Below are 24,773 nucleotides of genomic sequence, written 5' to 3'. Positions count from 1 at the left end.
ACAGGGACTATCTGGTATTGCAAAGTATGCTTGAAAAAAATTGCCAGAAATCTGAAGGAATCACTTTTTAGTTCTGAAGTATTACCAGCAGTCCAGTTAGTACAATAATTGCATAGGGAGTTAAATAGAATGACTTACACAGTGGCTGACCAGCTCAACATAAGTCATGTATTTCTGTAATCAAGATTAAGCAACACCACTAAACAGTTGTAGACAGGATGGGAGTGATTTAGAGTCATGAAGCATGTCATACAAGTCATTTGGTTAGGACTTCATTACTATTTCCAGCTTTGTTTCTTGGTAACTGACAATTTGAAGAATTTGTTTTTCATATGTAATTTAAGGACTACTTACTAGTATCCCTATTTAAGGGTTTTATGAGGGTTGCTCAGAATGTAATGCACTACGTTTTTTCCTCCACAAAAAACAATGGTACAAATGCGAAATGTTATGTATGTGTTATTTGAAGTCTGAGTGAGCGTGCCAAGTTTTCATCAGTGCCAACAATAGCATACCTGCAGGACAGTTTCAAGATGGCGTCTTTAGACAATTTACATTACATGCAAAGTCCCACCATTTGAATTCTCACTGTAGAGAAAGAAACTGTGGGAAATATTCTCAAATGCTTGTACAAGTTCTATGGAGCATCTGCTCTCAGCAGAAGCACAATTACTCACTGGGCATGGAAGCCGAGGTCATAGGAAGGTGATTTGGCGGAGCTCCACGGATCTGCAGACAATCCATAGCTGTCACACTTGACTTCGCCCCCTCTGATTTCCACTTGTTTGGGGCATTAAAGAATGCGATTCATGTAACATGTCTTGATGATCAGGAGGTGATACAAAGAATGAAACACTGGCTCCATCACCAGGACAAGGGTTGGTATAGACAGGTCATATACACTTCTTTTGCACTGGAGGAAGGCCATAGTTTGGGATGGAGATTAGGTGGAAAAAATAGGGTGTGTAGATAAAACACCATTCTTTTGTGTTTAATTCTCATTATGTTCAGCAAAGAATTATTGAAGAAAAGATGTGGTTCATCACTTTCTTGACAGCCCTCATACATAAATTTCTTATGAGTTTTATATCACTGTATATAATAAAATGGATGAGCAATAAACGAAATTACAAGCGCCTCTTAGGGTACAGGATGTTGTAATTACATTTAATGTTCGATACTTTGTAATTCATTGTATACAATATATTCAATGAAAATTTTAAGATAAAGTTATTTCAGATTCTCTAATTACTACTCACCGCATTCTGTATGTCTGAATTCGATGCTATTATTACATTTGGTGGATCACCCACAGGGGTTAAGGCAGCACCTACATTGGAATACATGATAAGTGCCATTAATATTGGCACAGGATTTATCTGCATTACTTCACACAACCTGGAAAAAGGAGGAAGACATTCCAGTAGAGCTAGATAGTTAAACTGAATCTTTTATTCCAACTGAGTTAAGCATGGAGGCTCCATTGAAGACTCAGTTTCCAAGTATGTTAAAGTTATGTTTCTTTGTAATTCTTTTGAGAATGTTTTGCTATTTTGTTGGAGTTAAATTATAAAATGATCTTGTCTCACCCATTTAATTTTGAAATTTTCCAAATTTAAGACCATTATATAATAATTTTTGAAAAAATTAGCCCTTGTCTCCCACTGTACACAAATTACTTTTACAAGAAGCCATTGAGTGTTTCTTCTTAGTTTCACTACTGAGCTTAACACAAATTAAATAAAAACTTTGTTGTTTTAAGTCTTAGCAACATGTGCTTTTAATATGATTTTCACTCTTTAATGTTACAAATGCTACATTGGCAGAATGAACTCTGACTAAAAATTTTATATAGAGATACTGTTTCAAGAAGTCTAATGTTCTATTTGCTTAAGATGACATTCACTAGTTACATTCTGTTCTGTTCTTGTTGGCATAAGATCTCATTTAAGAAAATTACTTACTGTACTGAGAAGTTAAAAAATATTTTAAGATAATCTGTGTACCTGATTGTTACTGGAGTCATAAGCATCATTGTTGTGACATTATCCAAAAATGAAGACAGTGTAGCTGTGAAGATACAAAGTACATTGACAAGTGGCCATACTTTACCATTTGTCACCTGTGAATAAAAGAATTTCAAAGATATTTAAAGTAGAAGTTCCCTCAATTCTATAAACTATAAAATGAGCTCATTTATGTAAAATCTATGCACACTAACCTTAAATGCAAAGACTGCAAGATAGTCAAAAACACCAGTTTCAGCAAAAATAGCAACCAAAACCATCATTGAAAATAGCAGCAGCAGTGTTTCAACATTAAGCCATGAGACAAGCTCTGCCATGGAAGGTCTCTGAAAAAGAAATTGTGCTAGAAATGATGAAATCTTGAGTGAATGAAAGTTTAACAGTTTCTGTAAAAAAATTAAGTACACTGTTTCACTACAAATGTTTATCTGTTAGCAAAAAATTGCTCTGGACAGTTAGTACTTCATTTTTGGTGTTACATCCATTGAACAGGATATGCTTTACAATCAGATTTTGTGCTTTTACTCTCATGCATTGCAACTGGGACCATTCATGTTAAAATATTCAACTGAAGATTTATCTGACTTAAGAGACTTGGCACATATTCTGATTAATGCAATCCCTGTCCCCAGTAATAGATTAATAAATCATTTTTATAGCCAATGTAAAGTTATTACCAACAAAAAATTTAGTTTTCTTTAAAAGCAACATTTATTTTAGTTACAATGAAAGTCTACATAATTTTCATGAAATGCGGTTCCTGTACTTTACCAATACTACTATTGTTATTGACAACATACCTCATCAAAGTAGGCAAGAATTGCCACAGACATTGTTGAGGCCAGTATGGCAGCTAATGTACGATGAACAACCTGTAAAAAAAATTTAATTGCATTGACTATGGCACAATACTGCAGACATTACATTGCATATGTATTACTGAGGAAGTACTTCAGAAGACACTGAATAAAATGCTATAGAAATTATATTACAATTAGTTTATTTCATAACACAATTTGAAGGAAAATTTGAAGGAAAATTTTTCATTTACCATAATTTCACTAATTGTTTAAACCTCTTAACACACTATGGCAATGTACAATTTTTATCTTTGGTTACACTATTTATAATAATTATATTTTGGGACCTTTTGCAAATAATATCCCATTGGTATGCTTTGATCCATTACATTAGTACAACATTGGATATTGGTCCGTCAAAATTAGGACAACTGAACATGTGCACATTGAAGTCTGCATGGTAATTTAGGATCCAAATTTGTACACACTTCTGTCCATCCATCCTAAAAAAAAAGCTTCAAAATATTGTGTAAATTAGCACTAAGCTGTGGAAAGCCAAATGTAAAACTTCCTGGCAGATTAAAACTGTGGGTCGGACAGAGACTAACTCGGGACCTTTGCCTTACGTGGGCAAGCTGTGAGGACGGGGCGTGAGTCTTGCTTGGTTAGCTCAATTGGTAGAACACTTGCCCGCGAAAGGCAAAGGTCCCGAGTTAGAGTCTCGGTGCAGCACACAGTTTTAATGTGCCAGGAAGTTTCATATCAGTGCACACTCCACTGCAGATTTAAAATCTCATTCTCAAATGTAACTGGCTTGCTGTGCCTCTCAAACATTTAGAAGAGTTCTTTCATGTGAAATGAAAATTAGCCCAAAAAGACTCAATTTTTAATGAAGAAACTTACATGGGTAAGAGTTTTAAAGTTATGTGGAATTACAACTCCCACTACTATAAAGCCACTATGCTTAATGGTAGGAAGTAACTGATTATAACTTTAATATACTTTTATGACTGCTATTCTGAATCTACTTCTATTCTGGTATCACACTAAGTTTCTTTGTGCATTTCCTTTTTTAGTTTGGAGTGCTTGCTGATAATCATTTGTGAATGTGTTTGTAGATGCTTTTCTAAGTTTTTAATGAATACTTTGTTTAATAACACTATGTGAAGTGCAGCAGGGGAAATGAGGGATAGTTCACAGAAAGCCTTTTCTTATTTGTGAACAATTGGAACACAAAATTCTGCTTATGTCCATTTCTCATTCTTTAGTGATGAATTTATGTACAAGGGGGAAAATCTGCAAGGCATAAATAGTTCAGTTTAAGAACAAATATTACTATATATAAATTCTAACAAAATAATGTCTTAAGTAAATTTTTACACACTTATGAAATGCATTTTATAAAGTTTATAGTATCTGAAGAACACTCGTAAAAAGTAATGGTTTGACATTTCTGGGTACTTTTTACAGAAACAGTGCTACATACCTCAAACACAATTAATATGTAGAGACCAAGGAGTACTAGAGCTGCCAAAATGATTCCACCATGTGTATCTATTGGAGTTAAATCATAACCAATAGCAACAGGCACACTAGCATCAAGATTTGTCCGTAACTGTAGACGAAGTACACTGTGACTGTCACTGCTATCAAAGAAAAATGGAACACAGACAATTTGTCAACAATATAACCCTGATTGTTAGCGTTGAATGCAATATTTGTACTTACTATTTGCTGACATCTATTTGTAAAACTTTCTCAACTGTAACTTCTGGAACAAGTTCTATTAATTCTCTGCTTGAGACAAGGGGCACTTTCCATTCAGCAGATACATTCTGTAAAGTATATCACTATTTCAAATTACATTTACTTTTGCTTTTATTTCATTAGAAATAATGTTACTTGTTTTTATGTATTAAATATGAATATGTATATTATGCATTTATTCTAGTTTAATGCTAATAACTAGGCTCCATTTATTACAATCCAGCACAATTTTTCTGTAAAGTTTCATGAGCAGTATTATATATTTTAGATAAACAGAGGGATTTTGTAGTGACATTCATTGCTTTCATACAATGAACAATAGAGAGTTACCTTGCAGTGTATATTTAAAGTTCATTTTGTACTAAGGTAACATTTCACAGTTTATTATGTAGGCTTTTACTAACCCTACAATATTTGAATAGTACAGAAGTCATTGGTTGGGAAGGTAATGCCTGACCATTTTTTCACACATTCACCACCACCACCACCACCACCTTAGAGTACAGGAAACCTACTGTAATCCAGGAACAACTCTTCACTGCACATTTGTCCAACTGATTCCTATACTTATACATTTTATTGAAACTTTTCAGAGCAGGATTTAACAGAATTATATTCTTTTGACAATTGCAATGACTTTAAATTTAAATATCTCTAGTGTGGGAGAATTTTTTTCCCTAGATCTTGCATATTACCCTTTACCATGCATTATCTTACTGAACACTACCTTCTACATCAAAACCCTGTTACAAATGAAAAGTTCTGTAGCATGTAAATGGTTATCCTGGCAATTACAAAGGTAATTTCAGTAGGCTAATTCATTGCATTACTTTAATTTTAATGTCTTAAAAACAGATTTATATTATTTTTATTATAAATTCTATGTCATTCACCAGCCACAGCTGGACAGGTAACACTACATTTACACTAATATAACTACAATAAAATGATTTATAGTACCTGCTTTGACATCACAGTTTAAATTTCAATATTTTATTCAAAGTTAATAACTGTATTCCAATATACTTTACAATAGTGAGACAATCAAAATAATAGCAAAATGGAGTTGCAGCTGAGTAAACATATCAAAGTAATATTCTTGTATACAGTAAAAAGGTTGTTCTTTCAGTATACACAAAACTTTAGTTCTGAAGTGTTCAACTTGTAATGACTATTTCCTTAAGTAAAGGATTAAATAATTTTAGGTCCATTACTGGGAAGTGGTTCTGTGTCTTGACATCATCTGTCTGTACTGTCTACAGTGATTGCTGCTGCTTAACTTCATTTCTTGTTCTGTATGTCCCATGACCTGTGTGTGAACAAAGCAGCTGAAAATATATTGCCTGAAAACAGAGCTCGTAATCTGGAGAAAATTGGTTTGCAATAGTCAGTTTTTTGCACAAGGTTACAATCCTCATCGCTTTCTTTTGCAATAAAAAGACCTTTGAGCCCACAGATTGACCCCATTGTAACAACCCATATCTGATGAGGCTGTGAAATATTTCACAGTATACTGTCGTGATATAACCCTTTTTTGTTTCCACAAGAGGTAGAGAAAACAGTTTTGAACACACGTTTGATGTGCTGTTGCCAGTTTAACTTTGTATCTATTAAGATAGCCCAGAAGATTAATAGCTGCCATGCCACCAAATGCTCCAGTATCACTTAGGCAGCATGTCATCCTCTGTTGTCTCTATTAATTTTCGTCTTGTTCATGATGAATCAGGCCTTGGCCACACTCAATAGGACTTCTGCTCCTCAAACAGCTTTAAATACATTCTTCCTTTTGAGAACAAAGTTGTGTCATCTGCAAACTGCAGCATGTGCCATTGGAGCCTACATCATTAACAAAAATTAACAGACTATCACAGATCCCTGTGGCACACTGTTTTGCCTTCATTTCACCAGAATTGCTCCATGCATTGATACACTCATCTGTTATTGAGGTAGGATTTGGGAATTTGTGTAACAGCTAATGCCATATTTTAGCTTACTGAGCAGGGCATTACATTGGATAATATCAAATGCCTTACTAAGGTTACAGAGTACCAGTGTACAGGCTGTCTTCAAAACCCTGGCATTTGTAACTAAGTCAAATACTGTTGTTTTAGTTGATTTGTTGTTATGAAAGCTATTCTGTGTATCATAAACAGGATTATTTTCTTGAAAGTAACTAAACAGCTGATTTTTCCTTATGGATTCCACCACCTTACCTAGCATTGGTATTCTAGGCCTGCAGCTCAACTCTTCACATGTTAATTACTAGTTTTGTAAACTGGTACTGTATGTGCCACTTTCAGGAAGTCAGAAGATTCCCAGCATGGAGGCATTTCTTTATTACTACTGACAGTGGCTGAGTAATTTACAGATTATAGCTTTTAATATAGTAAAAGACATGCCATAAATATCAGGGTTACCAAGTGTTTATAGTGTTACTATTTTTATTGCATCTAACATTATCCTCTACATTACCATACTGCATTTCAGAGCAACTGCAAGATCTGTTCCAGAGCCAAATTTCTCCCACTGTGCTTCCCACTAAGTTGATAAAATACTCATTAAACTCATCTGGCCTGCAAGAAGTGGGATTTTTGCCCGTGTGTATTAACTAGATCCTACACTGCTTTGTAGGGATTGTGAACTGCTTCCATATATCTGGCATTACTTTCCCTTTTTGCTTTCTCTGCATTTCTGTACACCCTTTTGGCCTGTAAATAACTTTAGTGTAGTCTGTCCTTAATGCCAGTATCTTCAGTGGCTTTGACTATCATACAGTGGTTATACAATGCACTTTATTTTAGCTACTCCTGAGGTATACCAGCTCTGACAGTTTTCTGTGTGTAGTTTTGTCTGTCAACTGGAAAATTTTCCACTAAAACCCAAGAGAGATCCATCAAATTTGGCTTTAGGAATCTAGAACAAACTGAATGTATCGTTTAGTGCCAATTTTTCATACATTTGATGTCAATCTATAGAAAACACTGCAGATTTTAAATTAACTTTTTCTTTGTAATAATGCTATTTCTGGAGATAATCTGAATGCCAGAATTTGTTGAATACTTACTGAGTTTGATCATAACAGTATGATTACTGCACTGATCTACAAGCATAGGGTCAAACCACACTTTGTCCTCCCAACTATTTAGTTTTGTGAGAACTGTATCAAGGCAGACATCTCTTATTGGTAGACAAAGTGACACAAATGGTCCAGAGCTGCTTACTAAGTTCACTAAAGCTCTTTCTCTCACTACATTCCTCAATATGGATCTCTACTCCTAGACACACTAGATGGCACAGGCAGATTTTGAATTTGCTAGTGAGGTTACCAGAATTGCTATTTGCAGAACAGTACACAGAAACAACGAAGTTAGCACCTGGTAGCCCCAGGGCAGCAAAGTCTAGATCCAAGTTCCCACAGACATTATTTACATCAATTTCTTGGCACTGAGCTTACTATCTGCATTTACAGACACCACCATATATCGAAGTATCTAATTTGATGATAGCACACCAAAACTCTTACTGGACACAACATTATTACAATGAACCTCCATGGAAATGTTAATACCTCAAATATTTCCTTTAATGGACTTTAGTCTAAACGACAGTACACTTCACATATAATTTCCAATACCAGTAAAACAACAACCAAACTTAGTGTTTCATCAGTTTTTTACTACATTTAATGTTTTAGTGAACTTTTGACTTTTACTGAACTGTTATCACTAAAAGAAAAATTGTATCACAGAAAAATTTGTTATGTAAGTAAAAAATTTAACTACCCACCTGAACAGAAGAAACATGTGTTTTCTTGAATGATGTTACATTTCTTAATAACTTTTCTTTGTGTCTGTAGGAAACTAGCTGCACCCTTGCTGTCAGAGCTTTTGTAGACAAATTTCTGTAATACTTTGGTAAAAATGCTCCTGTCAAACTCACACCCAAATGATTTTGCTTTGGTTCTTCCAGAATCAAGTAACCTGTCACCATTAAGTAAATACCATTCAAAAGGGAGAAAAATGAGTGTGTGTGTGTGTGTGTGTGTGTGTGTGTGTGTGTGTGTGTGTGTGTGTGTGTGTGTGTGTGTGTGTTAAGACACTGTCAATACGGCGTAATAATTCAACATTGAGTCGAACATGTATAATCCCCAGGCCTCTACTCCAGTCTATCTGCAGAAGTGGCCAAAATGTTTTATACAAATTTTCCATTATTAAATCAATTTTTTAAATAAATTTATTAAATAAAGCTGGTAACCATTGGACAAAGCTGTTACTGAATTATCATCTAAATGATCATTCCATTCTAATTTCTAACTAATTTTGCTCTTTCTCAATACCTAAACTTTATTCCTAGATGTTGATATAATATATTGACCACCCAATAGCTGAAGGGTCAGCTTGACAGAATGCTATGCAAAGGGGCCCATGTTAAATTCCCAGCTGGGTAGGAGATTTTCTCCTCTCAGAGACTCTGTGTTCCACCACCAGAGAAGAGCGATGCACCCCATACTGGCAGTCAGCCAAGGGGGTACCTCTCTGACAGGTCCTGGGAGAACCCCAAAGGGGATTATGTGCATTAAAGTCACCGAGTAGCAAAAATGGGGGAGGTAGCTGCCCAATAAGCTGAAGAAAGTCTGCCCTGGTGACATCAAATGATGGGACTAAAATGGTGGAGAAAAAACAGGTGGGGAAGGAAAAGGTGAACTGCAACACTTCTTCCAGTTACGGAAAGAGCGGTGGTGATACAGTGACACCACCTGCTGACAGAAGGACACAGAGATTGTAAGGAATGGAAGAACTAGCAGGCCAACATAGGATGATTCCCACCAGACTAACGTGATCAGGGACCTACATGACCATCACTGTGGCTCTGAAGATTAAGTAGAAGCTTTCTTGGACCCATTGCACTACCGAATGGGCTGTGTACAGCACAGAGACCCTGTAGATAACTGAAAACCCTACGTTGCCAAATGTACAGCTTGCCCTGAGTGTGAAGCGCTCTGTTGTGAACACTGAGCAGTATTCTGGAAGCTGGTACTTAAAGTAGTCAGTGTGAATGACAGACACACCCGACACCAGTCAGAGCCATCAGTGTACACAAAGGCACTATCACTAAGTTCTATGTGAAAGTAGAGAAACTTACTGCGGTAGATTGAACATATCGTAATGTCCTTATGAACAAATTAAGTCCAAGGTGAACACTAGCTGCCACATGAAGGCATGGTGGTGAACTGTTCACACCCATCAGGAAAGTGTTTTGTTGTGCAAAAAACAACTGGGGTCATACACACCCAAGTCAAAACTATACAACATGAACAGATGAGGGAAACGACTGTCAGTCCCAATAGACAGAACAGGAGACAGCTAAAAAAGGCACAAGGAAAAAGGGCTAAGGGCTAAGAAACGCCATACAAAAATTGAGCTCAAACTAGAAATTAAATTGCCTTTTTCCATATTGCTTTGTCAGATAAAAATAAGATGCAGTCGACAGCCCGCATGTCATTCACTAAAACAGTTCATAAATCAGATTGCAAACACAAGCAGTAACACAAATTTGTAAAAAAAACAGCATTCCAGCAGGAAGTGGTGGACAGTTAAAATTTGGGCGCAATGTGTACAAAGTGGTGGGGAGCACCACTGACCAAATGACGATGGCTGCGTACTGGGCACTGCCTTTTTAGTCAAGTTCAAATTATCTCCTCCCAGCAGGAGGGCCAAGAGGAGGTTGACTAAGCTGCTGGGAGAGGCTTAATGAACCTAAGCTTATGCCCATGAAGGGAGGACCATTGGTGATACCAAAGGGACACCACCTCCTAACAGATGGCAACACAGAGATCAGAGGGAATATGGGCACTCGTGGGCTGAGTTACGAGGACTGCAGCCTTGGCAGCAGCATCAGCAGCCACGTTTCCTGGCAGACCAACATGACCAAGGACCCACAGAAACGTGTCATTGGCTCCATGAAGAGTGAGCAAGTGACAGTTTTCCTAGACCTGCTGCACTGAGAGATGAGCAGTGTACAGTGCACAGATACTTTGGATGGCGCTGATAGTCTGAGCAGAGAACACAGTAGGGAAGGCTGTGATGCCGGATGTACTCTGTGGCCTGATACAAGGCAAAAAAACTTGGCTGTAAATACTGAGGAGTGTGCCACAAGCTGATATCAAAAGACATGGGTGACAATGATGAAGGCACACCGGATCCCATGGTCAGTCCGAGAGTCATCAATGTATACAAAGGTACTATCGCAAAGTTCCATGCAAAAGTCATGAAACTGAAGGCAATAGACAGACTGGAGCAGTGTCCTTTGGAAGTGAATGAAGATTAAGGCTAACATGTCTCACTTCACAAAGCCAAGGTGGTGAAGGGTTCACACCCACTGGGAAAGTTGCAAGTAGTGTGAAGTTAAGCCAACATAGCAAGTGGTGAATGCAGACTCCAGGAGGTAACAGAAGAGGGACGAGCCCCATACTGACGCTCTAAGGAATCCTAGGAGGGGTGGCCATGCATGGCAGACATATGGCATGCATATCTGCTGAGGAGAAAGTCACAGCAGCAGGACAGTGGTAGTTCAGCAGCTTCAGTATACAGACTCAACCGGGTTGGTGTAAAATGCTCCCACGGCCAAACAGATGCAATGATGGATAGTGTTGAGGTGGTGTAAAATGGATGGGTGTGCACATGCATAGACAAAGCACCCATAGTCGAATTTTGAATGGATGGGGGACCGGTACGAACAGAGGAGAGTGGTTTGATTGGCACCCCGAAAGTACCATCGAGCACATTAGGACACTGAGGGACTGCTTACACTGGGCTGCCAGGTAAGGGACATGGGAGGACCAAGAGTTTTCCATTGAGCATGAGCCCCAGGAATTTCATAGTGTCAACAAACGGAATGGCAACAGGCACAAGATGTAGAGATCGTGAGAGAAACCATTTGCACCACTAGAAATTCATACAGACAGTTTTGTCAGTGGAAAAGTGAATGCCATTGGCAATGCTCCAAGAGAAGATGACAGTGCTGAAGACGCTGCTCAAAGAGAGAAGTCCATGGAGAACTCTAATAATTGGCAAGATTGACAAAAATGGAGCCTGAGATGCCTAACAGGAGACAGGCCATTATAGAGTTAACAGTGATAGCAAAGAGGATGATGCTCAGGACGGAACCCGAGGCATACCATTTTTCCTGAATAAAGGTGTCTGACATGGCAGAACCCACATGCACCTCGGAAACCGTCTTGAAAAATGCCTGAAGAAAACAGGGCAGGCACCCACAGAAGCCCCATGTGTAAATAGTATGGAGAATATCAGTTCTCCAGCAGGTGTCTTAGGCCTTCTCCAAATCGAAAAAAAAACCACAGCCAGTCTGGGATTTCTGCAGAAAACCATTCATGACATGGGTGGACAAAGTAATGAGATGGTCAACTGCAGAACACCACACACTAAATCCACGTTGTGCATTTGTGAGTAAATGGCGATACTCAAGCCACCACACCAGCATGGCATGAATCATACATCACATCTTGCAAATGCAGCTGGTAACAGATGGAGCAGTAGCCTTACCAGGCTTAGGTATGGGTATGACTGGTTTCATGTCCGTGTTCAGGAAATGCTGTTTTATGTGTTAAGCAGAAAGTGCTTGCCTGAAAGAGGGGTGCTGCAACATATGAATGTGGATAGTGTCTGGCCCTGGGGCAGAGGACTGGGATGAGCTGCGAGCATGATCTAGCTCCCTCATAGTGAAGGCGGCATTGTAGCACTTATCATTCAGAGAAAAGGGTATTGCCTGAGCCACCTCCACTCGTTTCTCATGGATAAAGGCAGTGATAGTGGGAAGAGCTCTAAACTTCCACAAAATGGCAGCCCAAGGTGTTGGTGATAGCAATAGGATCCACAATGACAGCAGTACCTACTGTCAGGCCGGAAATGGGGGAGTGGATCTTGGTTCCAGAGAGCCATCTGAGGTTGGCCCACATAACAGAGGAAGGTGTGAAACTGTTGAAAGAACTAGTAAACGAAATCCAACTAACTGTTTTGCTATCCGAAAGAACTCTACGACACTTTGCATGCATCTGTTTATAATGAATGCAGATTTCCAGCATGGGGTGGCAGTTAAAAATGCAGAGAGCACATCTCCATGTGTGAATTGCTTCGTGGCATGCCTCAGTCCACCAAGGGACTGGGACAGGACGTGGTAAAGAGGAAGTGCGAGCAATGCAACGTTCTGCAGCAGTAAGGATAACATTTGTGAGATATTCCACCTGGTCATCAAAACTTAGGATATCTTGTGATTCTTGAGTTTCTCCCAGCATATTTGATAATCAAAATATCCACAGGTGTACTGCCAGTCTATAGTGTCCAACAGGCACAATATTTCGCTGAACATACATGTCGCCAAGCCGATGAAGTCAAATAGCAGCAGTAAAGAGAGGGCGGCCATTCGTGATCTGAGGGAGCACTCTGAAATTATTGTCTTACTGGCTGACAAAGGCAATGCTACAGTTGTTGTCTCCCATAAGGACTACACTGATAAGATGCAGAGCCTGCTAAATGACGATTCCTACCGGAAGATCAGCGTTGACCCTACAAAGAAGGTGGAGAACAAAGCGAGGTTGCTTCTCAAGGACGCAGATTTACCGGAGGGTGACTAAGAAATTGTTACCCCCAAGGTCCAGTACTGCCTAGACTATATGGACTCCCGAAGGTTCACAAAGATGGGTTACCATTACACCCCATTGTCAGCAACATCAGGGCACCTACATATTTGTTGGCCAAATACCTGATGGGAATATTAAGTCCTTATGTGGGTAAATGCCCTCATCACATCCGTAATTCTGTGGATTTTGTTAAACGCCTTGATAGCTTCAGGTTGGATGAGTCAGATATCATGGTGAGTTTTGACATCGTTTCCTTGTTTACGGGGGTTCCCCTGTGAGAGTCACTAGAATTGATTAGTCAGAAGTTCGACGAGAAGACCACTGAACTTTTTAGGCACGTCTTTACTTCCACGTATTTTCTTTTTAATGGAGAATACTACGAACAAACAGAGGGAGTCACCATGGGTAGCCCACTCTCACCAGTGGCAGTGAATTTGTACATGGAGAACTTCGAGGAGGAAACCCTGTCGTCATCCAAATGGAAACCTATGTGCTTTTTCCGTTACGTGGACGACACGTTCGTCATCTGGCCACATGGTATGGATAAAATCCTTTACTTCCTTACACATCTAAACTCCATACATCCCAACATCAAATTCACTATGGAGACAAACGGAGGGTAAATTACCTTTCCTTGACATCTTTGTCAAGAGAAGGGCTGACGGCACCCTAGGTCATGGGGTGTATCGGAAGACAATGCACACTGATCTGTATTTGCACGCAGACAGCTGCCACCACCCTTCACAGAGGAATGGGGTACTTAAAACTCTAGTACATAGGGCGCGCACTATCTGACGCAGAGAGTCTACCCCCAGGAATTGGAACATCTGAGAACTATTTCGAAAAAATGGGTACTCAGAGTGGCAGATTCAACGTGCTCTCCACCCAACCACTACAGCACAACCTGTGGAGATGGATGAAATCACGAGGGAGGAGGTAGGCACTGCATTTATTCCATATACAGGCACACACTCGGGGAAAATCAACCGCATTCTGAAGAAACACCTGGTTGGAACTGTTTTGTCCTACGAATAAAACTTGTGCACTGGTGGGGAGCGCCAAAGATGACCTCGGTTTGAGGAAGGCTGGCTTGTACCAGATTCCGTGTCAATGTGGCAAGTCTTATATTGATCAGATGATTTGTACCATCTAGGATCGATGCCATGAACACCAGAGGCACACTCGAATGATTTATCCGAGCAAGTCGGCAGTCGCTGAACATTGTTTGTCGGAAAATCACACTATGGAATATGAACGCACGAGGATTCTGGTACAGATGTCAAGACACTGGGACAGCGTTGTTAGAGGGGCCACGGAAATTCGCACCAATGATGACCTCATAAACCGTGACTGTGGCTATAATCTTAGCAAGGCTTTGGAACCAGCGATTGGGTTAATCAAGAGTAAATTGAGCAAACATATAGTTGTGATGACCACAGTGGACAGAGTCATCACTCCGACATCATCTCAGACGCCGTCACAATCTGTTCCACCGCGCGACCGTGGCATGGGGCGCGGATGGTGGAGGGAGTGCGCCGTGGGGGGAGGGTATTTAAATCAGCCGCCGCCGCGACCGAACCCAGTTCCTCTGAGCAGCCATAACGTACGGATCTCCGTGCTGGCACATTCACAGGAGTTCAGTCTGTCAGTTCACCTGATGATGGCAACATGTACGATCACCGAAATATTGTGCCCGTTTGACACTATAGACCGGCAGTACATCCGTGGATATTTTGATGAGGAAATCTTGTTCTGCGAAGGTCGCCAGGGAGGATTAAAGCTGCCTGTCACCCTTAGTAAGCTGCTATTTGGGCGTCAATGTGAATGGGGTATGAGTCAGTTCACTGGAAACGGTCACTTGAGTAGGTACCAGAAAGAATGGACCACTCAAGATGGCTGGCAAGCTAGACAGTGCAAAAGAATAGGTCCAAATGGGAATAGGTGTGTGAGAAGTCAGAAAGTAAAGTGAGTGCTCCAGTGTTAAGGCAGAAGAGGTTAAGTTGGTTAAGAAAGTCAGCCAAGAGGGAACCTCTGACAGGTCCTGGGAGAAACCTAAAGGGGATGGTGCACTTTGAAGCCACGGAGTAGCAAAAATGGGGGAGGTAGCTGCCCAGTAAACTGAAGAAAGTCTGCCCTTATGACATCGAATGAAGTAGGTACATGAATGGTACAGAGGGAGAAAGTTAAGTGTGGAAGGAAAAGGCAAATGGTAACACCTTGAAGACAGGTAGTCAGGGAGATGGGTTGACTATGAAGGTCATCCTATATGAGCAGTAATGTGAAAGCTCAAAGAGTTCTTGAGGGTGCAATTTCGTTTCCTGAAGGCAGAGTACAAGGGGATGCTGCGATGCTAGAAGCAGCTGCAAATTCTCTGTGGGACCGAAGGCTCAACATTCCATTGGAGGAAAGTCATGAGGAGGAAGAGATGTAGGCATGTCAACTCTACGGCCACCGACAGCTGGTGGAGTCACTACTACGTAGTGCAGAAGCAGGTGGATCCTGTTCCGTGGGGTCAACAGAAGCATCAGTGTGCTTGTGTGGCCAGTCTGTGGAGTCTAACACTGAAAAACGGTTGGTGATGCACACTGGCAAGACGGAGGCCAGCCAGGCTAAGTGACCACGTGGAGACACCATTTAGCAGGATCTTCGAGTTGGTGAGGGAGAAGACCATTTGTCTTTAGTGGAATACTTCAAGCGCTTCTGGTTAGAGGAAGATTTGGGAGTTGTTTGGCTGGACAGACATAGGAAGTCTGTACAGGAGTACTCCTACCATCCCTTCCTGCCTGCCAGTTGTGTAGTGGGTAGCATTGCCCCTTTAGGCGAGAGTTTGACAGTTTGTTCCACAGTTGAATGGGGGTACAGCGATGCTATCCTGACACTGGGCGACTTCACGACCACAGAGCGAAATCTGAGGTCACGTGTCCGCATGGCCATGTCCTCCATGGGGCGAGGGGTAACAAGAACTGAACTGTAGGTGCCAGACAGGAGAACACAGGGTTTGCAACTAGCCAGTATGTTGCAAGATACTGGCTAAGGCACCTTTTCCTTTACCCAAATCTCTAACACTCATCTAGATACACAGGACAATCCTGGAGGAGGCGGCATGGCCACCACTGCAGTTGATACATTGAGGAAAAGGAGGCGGACATTCGCCTTTGTATGCATCCCTGCGACAGGCACCCATTTGGCTGGGTGTGGACAAGACTCAAGTGTGTGTGAAATGATGACACTGGTAGCACTGCATCAGATTTGGAATGTATGGCTGGACTGTGGTGATTTCATAGCCTGCTTTAATCTTGGATGGCAGCACCACCCTATCAAAGGTGAGGCAAAGAGTGCGGGTGGGCACCAAAGAGGAATCTACCTTTTTCATTACACAATGGACGGCAATGACACCCTGATCAGAGAGGTAGGATTGTATTTCAGCCTCGGTTAGACCGTGAAGCAGCCTGCTGTAAATTACACCACAGGTAGAATTCAAAATTTTATGTGCCTCGACAGAAACAGGGTAGCTGTGGAGAAGCTAGGCAGCAAGTAGTAATTGTGCCCAAGAATCAGAAGCCATCTCCAAAAGCAAAGTGCCATCCGATAAACCAGAGCAGGATTTCAGAGCCAGCAATGGCATCAACACTTTTCTGAATAATTAAGGGACTGACAGTGACCATCCTCAGTATCCGATACCACAAGGAACCGTGGATCAGCAGGAAGGGTCTTCGAATCCTTAGCCTCATTATGTTTACGTTTTGTCAACATCTATGGATAGGATGATTGGCTCATTGCGAGGAATCCCCATGATTTCCAGCATGTCCAATGGCGCACTCCTTCCAACTTAGGCCCCTTTCACAAGGCAGGGCGCACCCGTCTTAGGTGATTCTTCACCCCTCAGATCACACAACCTGAACACCTGACAGAGGGACCAATTGGCAATGGGAAAGGGGCCGGAGGCAAACAAAGGAAAGGGGGTGGGAGGCAAACAAAGGAAAGGGGGGCGGGAGGCAAAGTTTATACTGTTTGCAGGTCAGTGACAGAATGCAAAACATTACCAATAATAACCCAGACATGTTCCAAAGGGAGGAGAGAAAGAACAACAAGGGCACAGACATACAGTACTGAAGGGAACAAGTGCAGCAAAGGCTTGTGCTCTGTCAGAGCCAAGCATGAACCCACCAAAGATTGGCAAGCCCCATGGGGGCATCAGGAAAGTGGCAGGTGGCAGGTAGCAGTAAGTTAAGCTGCTGGAGCAGTCATCGAAAGCTAACTCCAGGAGATAAGAGACTGAGGATGCACCGTATACTGGCAGTCAAGGGAGTCATCAAAGGAGGCTACACACGATGGGTAGCCACACATGGGAGACAAGTGACGTGTACCTGGGGAGGAGAAAATCACAGTGGAATGACTATGGTACTTTGGCAGCTTCTGCATAAAATCTCAACCAGACCAGTGTAAAAGGCACAAGTTGCCAAACCAAAGACGACATGGTGGATTGTATTTAGATGGCATAAGCTGGACAAATGTGCAGATGCAAAAACGGAACACCTGTAGTCTAGTTCGAAATGGATAAGGGATCAGTACAAATGGAGGAGGGCAGTCTGGTCCAGTCTCAAGAAAGTACTGCTGAGGACACTTTACATCAAGGGATATGGGTACAGTGAGTGGCCAGGTAAGACATGTGGAAGTACCAAGAAAGTTTTGTCATGCATAAGCCCAGGAATTTTGTAGTTTCAACCTACAGATGGGCAACACGCGCAATTTGTAAAGATGGTGGAAGAAACCAACTGCGCTGCCAGAAATTTGTACAAACAGTTCCATCAGTGGAAAAGTGAAAGACATAGTTGATGCTCCATGAGCAAAGATCTAGACATCACTGAAGATGCTGCTCAAAGAGAGAAGTCCATGGATAACTGCAATAAATTGCAAAATTGTCAAAGGGATCTGGAGACACCCAATGGGAGATAGGCCTCAATAGCAAAGAGGTCAATGCTCAGGATTGAACCCTGAGGCACACTTTCTATATAAAGGTGTCCAACAATGCAGAACCCATACATATATTGTAAACTGTCTTAAAAATTCCTGAAGGAAATAGGACATGTGGCCACAGAAGCCCCTGTGTAGAAATTATAGAGAATACCAGTCCTCCAGCAGGTGTCTTAGGCTTAATCCAAATAAAAAACCATAGCTAGTCTGGTATTTCTGCAGAAAACTATTCATAAAATGGGTCAACAAAGTGACAAGATGGTCAGCTACAAAATGGCTTGCTTGAAGTCCATATTGTGTAGTGGCTAGTAAAATTTGAGACAAGCCACAATACCAGCCGGGCATGAATCTTAGATTCCATCACCTTGCAAACACAGCTGATGAGAGAAATTGCGTGGTAGCTAGAAGGAAGGTGTCTCCTTACCAGCTTAAGGTATGGGTATGACAGAGGCTTCACACCAGTGTGTGGGAAGCATGCCATCCACCCACCCTAACAGGTTTGTACATATGAAGGAGAAAGTGCGTGCCTGCAAGATAAAGGTGATGCAACATCCAAATGTTAACACTGACTGTCTGAAAAGAACATACAAATCTCCTGGAAAAATTTCGTATGAAAATCTTCACTCTGTTGACTGGGGTCTTAGTGAATAAAGAGACCATAACTTACAAGGATACCTTCAGGAGCACAGAAAAGCTTTTCAAACCTCTTTCCCTTTTATTAAATAAGGAACAGATCAAATCAGATTTTAGAAAAACATGACAGTTCAGTTTTTAGACTGACAAAACAATAGGTTAATCACCTGTTCTGTGAAGGGTAAACACCTTCCTCTATCAGGATGTGGCATGTATAAAATTCCACATGTGGTGAAGGTTTTATTTGAACAACTAAGGTAAGCATGAATAAGGGGCAGGGGATCCTGGCAAAGCTCATAGGTGGCAGCATAGTGGGTAGTGGTGGGATCACTCATTCAAAAGTTCCTGTGGTAGTTTGTGTTAGAGCTGCACCTTTTTTAGATTGAAGTCAGCTGATAGAGGGACTCCCTTTAAGCAAGTATACCTAACTAACGAATTACTTTCAGAGAAAGTCATTTTTCCAAGTAGAGAAGGCGTTAGCATAGTTCATCAAAATATAAGAGGTATTAGAGAAAGTTAGTGAACTGCTTATAGATGTTGACTCAATTATTGGTATATTGGAGCACCACTTAAATAATTTGACATTTCAGAGGCTTCCTTTACCATGATAGAATAGCTAACTTTTTCTAGGAGTTCCTTGTGGGGTGGAGAGTGGCTGTGTACGTAAAAAGCAGTATTCCATTCAAGTCTGAATGTCTCATGGCACTGCACTGAACAGAAATTTGAATGTTGTGCAGGGGCAGTTGAATTTAGTGAAACAACTTCTTGTTTCTAGGTCCCCTAACTCTGACTTCAGAGCATTTCTGCTTAAGCTAGAGGGGGTTCTTCATTCACTTGCTAGCTAATAAATTATCTATATGTACAGTATTTAACTATCTTTTCTGAGCATTGCTGGTGAATTAAATAAAAATTTAGCTTCTACAGAGAATCATAATTCTCTTGGAAAATTTCTTTCCAAGAAATGTCAAATACTTCTGACGCAGACAAGGGCAATATTGAGTCAATAAATCACTGAAGACCAAGGCCTCCCATGGATATGATGGAGTACTTAGAAGAATATTAAAGTACTGTGCTGCACATGTTAGCCCTGTATTTAGCCATATTCGTAATTTTTTCTTTAGGAATGGTCAGTTTCCTGAAGGATTAAAATATTCAGTAGTAAAGCTGCTTTATAAAAAGGGAAAAGGGATAATTTAGACAATGTAAGACCTTTGCCATCATTGTTTGCTGAAGTTATTGAAAATGCTGCAAATGTAAGGGTAATTTTATATCACCATTTGCTATCAAATGTAAAATTTGGATTTAGAAGTCCTTTAACTGAAAATGCTGTATTCTTTTTTCTGTGAGCTACTGGATGGGTTAAAATAAAGATTTTGAATGCTACGCATATTTTTGATTTAACTATGGCGGCTGATTGTGTTGATCACAAAATATTGCTCCAGAAGTTTGACCATTGTAGTATACAGGGAGTAGCTCACAACTGGTAAACATCTAACTTTAGCAACAGACAGCAAAAGACAGCAAAAGGTCATTATTCACAATGTTGAGAATGGCTGTGATGTGGGGTCTGAGTGTGGTATAGTCAAGTGAGGAGTGCCAAAGGGATCAGTGTTGGGGCTACTCCTGTTCCTAATTTATATAAATGATTTGCCCTTTAGTATTACGAGTAACTAAAATATTTCTGTTTGCTGTCAACACTAGCTTGGTAGTAAAGGATGTTTGAAACACTGACTCTTTCAAATAGTGCAGTTCATGACAAGTTCATGACTTCTAGATAATAAACTAACACTAATTCACAGTAAGGTCAGTTTTATTGTTTTTACACACAATTCAACAAAACCTGGTGTTTTAATTTCACAGAATGGGCATATGATTAGTGAAACTGAACAGTTTCAATTTCTAATTGTTCAGATAGTAAACTGTCATGGAAAGCCCATGTTCAAGATCTTGTTGAAAACCTTAATGCTGCCATTTTTACTATTCAAACATTATCTGAAGTAAGTGATTGCTCAATACAAAAGTTAGTCTACTTTGCTTATTTTCATTCACTTATGTCATATGATGATATATTTTAGGTAACTCTTCCCACTCTAAAAGGATTTTGTGGCTCAGAAGCAAACTGGTGGATTTTTCCCAAATGCTTACTCAAATTGAGGTACCATTTAACCCAATGTTATACATTTCAAGGAGACCAAAGTTTTACCAGATATGCACAACATGATGGCCCAGGTACTAGACCTACATAATTCCACCTATTATGTGTATTACAAGGATATAAAAATATCACATCTTACATAATTTTTCGTAATAAAAATGTTATTTTGTCTATAATGTAGTTGATTCTGCAATAAAGCATAAGTCTGCTACATAAGTATTGACTATTTTAAGTTACAGAAAAAATTAGAGCAACACTTTATAAACTTTAGGAAATATTTCTACCTGAATTCTGAAAAATAAAACTTCTAGGAAATTGCAAATGAAGATATGAGTCCAATTAAACATTCCTGAAGCATGGTCTTCATCTTGCAGCATTTATTCATCTTCAAGCTTCCTCTTGGCATTATTCTTAGCACTTCTTGCTTCTTTGGTAACTTTAAGAGAATCTTTCCACTTCATGCATCTGTTTTCTGTCACATGCAAGCAATTTATCTTCCATATTAGGGCCACATTTTATTCCTACAATTTCCAGGACTTCCAACCTTCCTCTTAATCATTGAAACATATCACTGCAAATTTTAATATATTTAATCCTATGGAAACATTCTTGGGTAATCTTTCCCATATGCAATGGTTTAAACTCATTTGTATTCTGAGTGCCTCCATGAAGATATTTACTAAGCAAAACAGGGTCACTCAGGTCTCTAAAAATTGGATTTGTTTAGTTCATAACAGTCTCAGGAAGAAAATGCTTATGATGATATATTTTACCACTTTCTTTTGCTTTTTGGTAACCACACCAAGAATTTGCTCTTTTAGGGCAAGGTCTTTGAACAAGATGGACATCTGTGGGCTACTTATGAAAGTAGGTGGCCCATACAGCTTCTCTCATTGCTTCAGCATCATTCAGAGGTACAGTTTGTGTAATGGCTAGTCCATAATAACTCTGAAGGTGGTCTATTTCAGTCTGTCAATCTGACTTAGCCAGACAGATTTTTCCACCAGATAGCAACTTTCATTTCTTTTTGTAGCTTCCTCCATACAGCACCCATCCTCTTTCGCAGAATTCCACAACCCTCCAGTTTTGTTACCAAGGTATCACGATAAACACTGAACTCAATTTCATTGAAAGCTTTAGGGTCCCCATTGCCTAGGCACTTCAAATATCTAACATTATAAACAGGCACCGACCTCATATTTTTAGAGGTCCATCAGAATCCATACCTCCACTGTAACCATCATCATAATTCTTACAACACTGATGTTCAATATGTTCTTCAGTGTTACCATGGTACATGTGGCAGTACTTAGATAAGCACTCAACATCAACTTTTCCTTTCTATAGAGAAGTAGCACTTACAACAATTCAGGGAACAATATCCTCTACATTGCCATGTCCTATCAAGTGCAACAGCAATGTTCCTGGTTCCACTAATATTTACAGTTTCTTTTACAGCAGGTTTCATAGATGCTTTAGACAACTGTCAAGACACCTGAAAGTATTTTATGCACATGCTGAATGTACTGGGAGGAGGAAGGCCATCAAACCACAAAACATTTGAGCAGCCTTTTTCCTTTTCCTATTGCACACATTGCATACACTAACTTCAAATTCATATCTTATGAATTATGCACAATGTTCAAAGTCATTTTCGAGGTAGATTTATTGTAGGATCTACACAGAACAACTAATTTTGATGTTAACCCTTCCTTCTACCTTGTTGTTCAGTTATTTCCCGACAGACTATACCATCACATTGAAACTTCCTGGCAGATTAAAACTGTGTGCCCGACCGAGACTCGAACTCAGGACCTTTGCCTTTCGCGGGCAAGTGCTCTACCATCTGAGCTACCGAAGCACGACTCACGCCCGGCCCTCACAGCTTTACTTCTGCCAGTATCTCGTCTCCTACCTTCCAAACTTTACAGAAGCTCTCCTGCGGGCCGGGCGTGAGTCGTGCTTCGGTAGCTCAGATGGTAGAGCACTTGCCCGCGAAAGGCAAAGGTCCCGAGTTCGAGTCTCGGTCGGGCACACAGTTTTAATCTGCCAGGAAGTTTCATATCAGCGCACACTCCGCTGCAGAGTGAAAATCTCATTCTGGAAACATCCCCAGGCTGTGGCTAAGCCATGTCTCCGCAATATCCTTTCTTTCAGGAGTGCTAGTTCTGCAAGGTTCGCAGGAGAGCTTCTGTAAAGTTTGGAAGGTAGGAGACGAGATACTGGCAGAAGTAAAGCTGTGCGGGCCGGGCGTGAGTCGTGCTTCGGTAGCTCAGATGGTAGAGCACTTGCCCGCGAAAGGCAAAGGTCCCGAGTTCGAGTCTCGGTCGGGCACACAGTTTTAATCTGCCAGGAAGTTTCATATCAGCGCACACTCCGCTGCAGAGTGAAAATCTCATTCTATACCATCACATTGTTCACATTTCATGACTTCCTTTATCAAAGAAGATAAGAGGCCCACAACCACAGATCCACTACGAACAGAAATTTGAATCACCAGCAGGTGTGCCACATGGGAGTTTCTTCCCTGAAGAACTGATACACAGGTTACTTTCAACAGTGTTGCTTGCACTTGGGCAACCAACATTCAGTAACATGTTAAACTACTTCAGTGAAACAGAAGTAAATACTAGCAATGATAATCATTTAAAGACACTAGAAACCTGCACTGTTACCAACATATACAATGTATCATATGTATAATTGCTGGAAACAAAGTTCACAGTTCTTTTCGAAACACTTTTTCTGTAAAAGAAAAGGGGGCATGGCAGCATACACGATAAACTTTGAAATTTGGTATATATAAGACATTTTTCATTTTAAACCCTATGATATATATGTCAATGCAATCAGGAAAGACTATAGAATTTAATAAAGTCATAAAAAATTTATTTTTTCATTATGTGTAAGTGCCCCGTATCCTTAATACTCAGCAGAAATCAAACCTGCATTTGGATCAGACTTCTTTAACTCTCTTGAAGAAGGAGGTTCAAGATACTGCTGCATCCATTTTCAATAAGGTACTTCTAGACTTAAAAAATCTTAGCTGTAATCAACACACTTTCTAATCAGAACTGAAGAGTTTCGTCATGGGTCACTCCTGTCGAGGCATTACTTGAAAAATTATGCCGATTCTTGTATTGTTGATTGCATTTACTTAAGCTTATGGCTTGACTGGGTTCATGAACATTTTAATTTGATCTGTTATTACTTTTATGTTCTAATTTCATGTACTGTCACGTTCCATGACCTTTGATATTTGCTCCTCAATTTGGGCCTATGCAACATCTGGTTTGTTTACCTGAGTCAGCAAAGACTTTATATTTTTTTATTTACACATAAAGTTCCAGAGCATGCTCTTCAGCCAGCAAGTCACAAAATGAAGTTTACTGAAGGAAAAAAAAATTATCTACAATGACCAACTATTATGCATGACTATGCAGAGAAGCCAATTAAATATGTAAGCAGAGGGGAAAATAGGAAAAAGTGACCTTAAAACTTAACATATGGATAGTAGCTATGCAGAATCACTAAACAGTTTATCTTTGACAAGATGACAATAGTTAAAATTTATCCTTGGCAAGAATTATTAAATTGGTTCAAATGGAACTTCTAAGTTCTTGGGGACTGATGACCTCAGAACTACTTAAACCTAACTAACCTAAGGACATCTCACACATCAATGCCCGAGTCAGGATTCGAACCTGCGACCGTAGCAGTCGCACAGTTCCCCAAGAATTATCACTACTTATTTGTAACTC

The 24,773-nt window shown here is 40.2% G+C and overlaps 1 protein-coding gene across 1 annotated transcript in view; it reads right to left on the bottom strand.

The window, feature by feature from the left end:
- Positions 1-24,773, bottom strand: part of LOC124722237 (P protein) — a 60,232-nt gene that overhangs the window by 30,483 nt on the left and 4,976 nt on the right. Inside the window, exons 4-10 of the mRNA XM_047247428.1 lie at positions 8,381-8,574; positions 4,556-4,662; positions 4,314-4,473; positions 2,828-2,899; positions 2,222-2,353; positions 2,007-2,122; positions 1,260-1,398 (exon numbers count right to left, since the gene is read on the bottom strand). Coding sequence (XP_047103384.1) covers positions 1,260-1,398; positions 2,007-2,122; positions 2,222-2,353; positions 2,828-2,899; positions 4,314-4,473; positions 4,556-4,662; positions 8,381-8,574 — 920 coding nt within the window. The remainder of the gene's footprint in view (positions 1-1,259; positions 1,399-2,006; positions 2,123-2,221; positions 2,354-2,827; positions 2,900-4,313; positions 4,474-4,555; positions 4,663-8,380; positions 8,575-24,773) is intronic.

The sequence above is a fragment of the Schistocerca piceifrons genome, chromosome X (genome assembly GCF_021461385.2).
Source record: "Schistocerca piceifrons isolate TAMUIC-IGC-003096 chromosome X, iqSchPice1.1, whole genome shotgun sequence".
NCBI classification, from domain to species: domain Eukaryota; kingdom Metazoa; phylum Arthropoda; class Insecta; order Orthoptera; family Acrididae; genus Schistocerca; species Schistocerca piceifrons.
The sequence above is the reverse complement of the archived record's forward strand: the minus strand, read 5'-3'. Positions and strand labels throughout refer to the sequence as shown.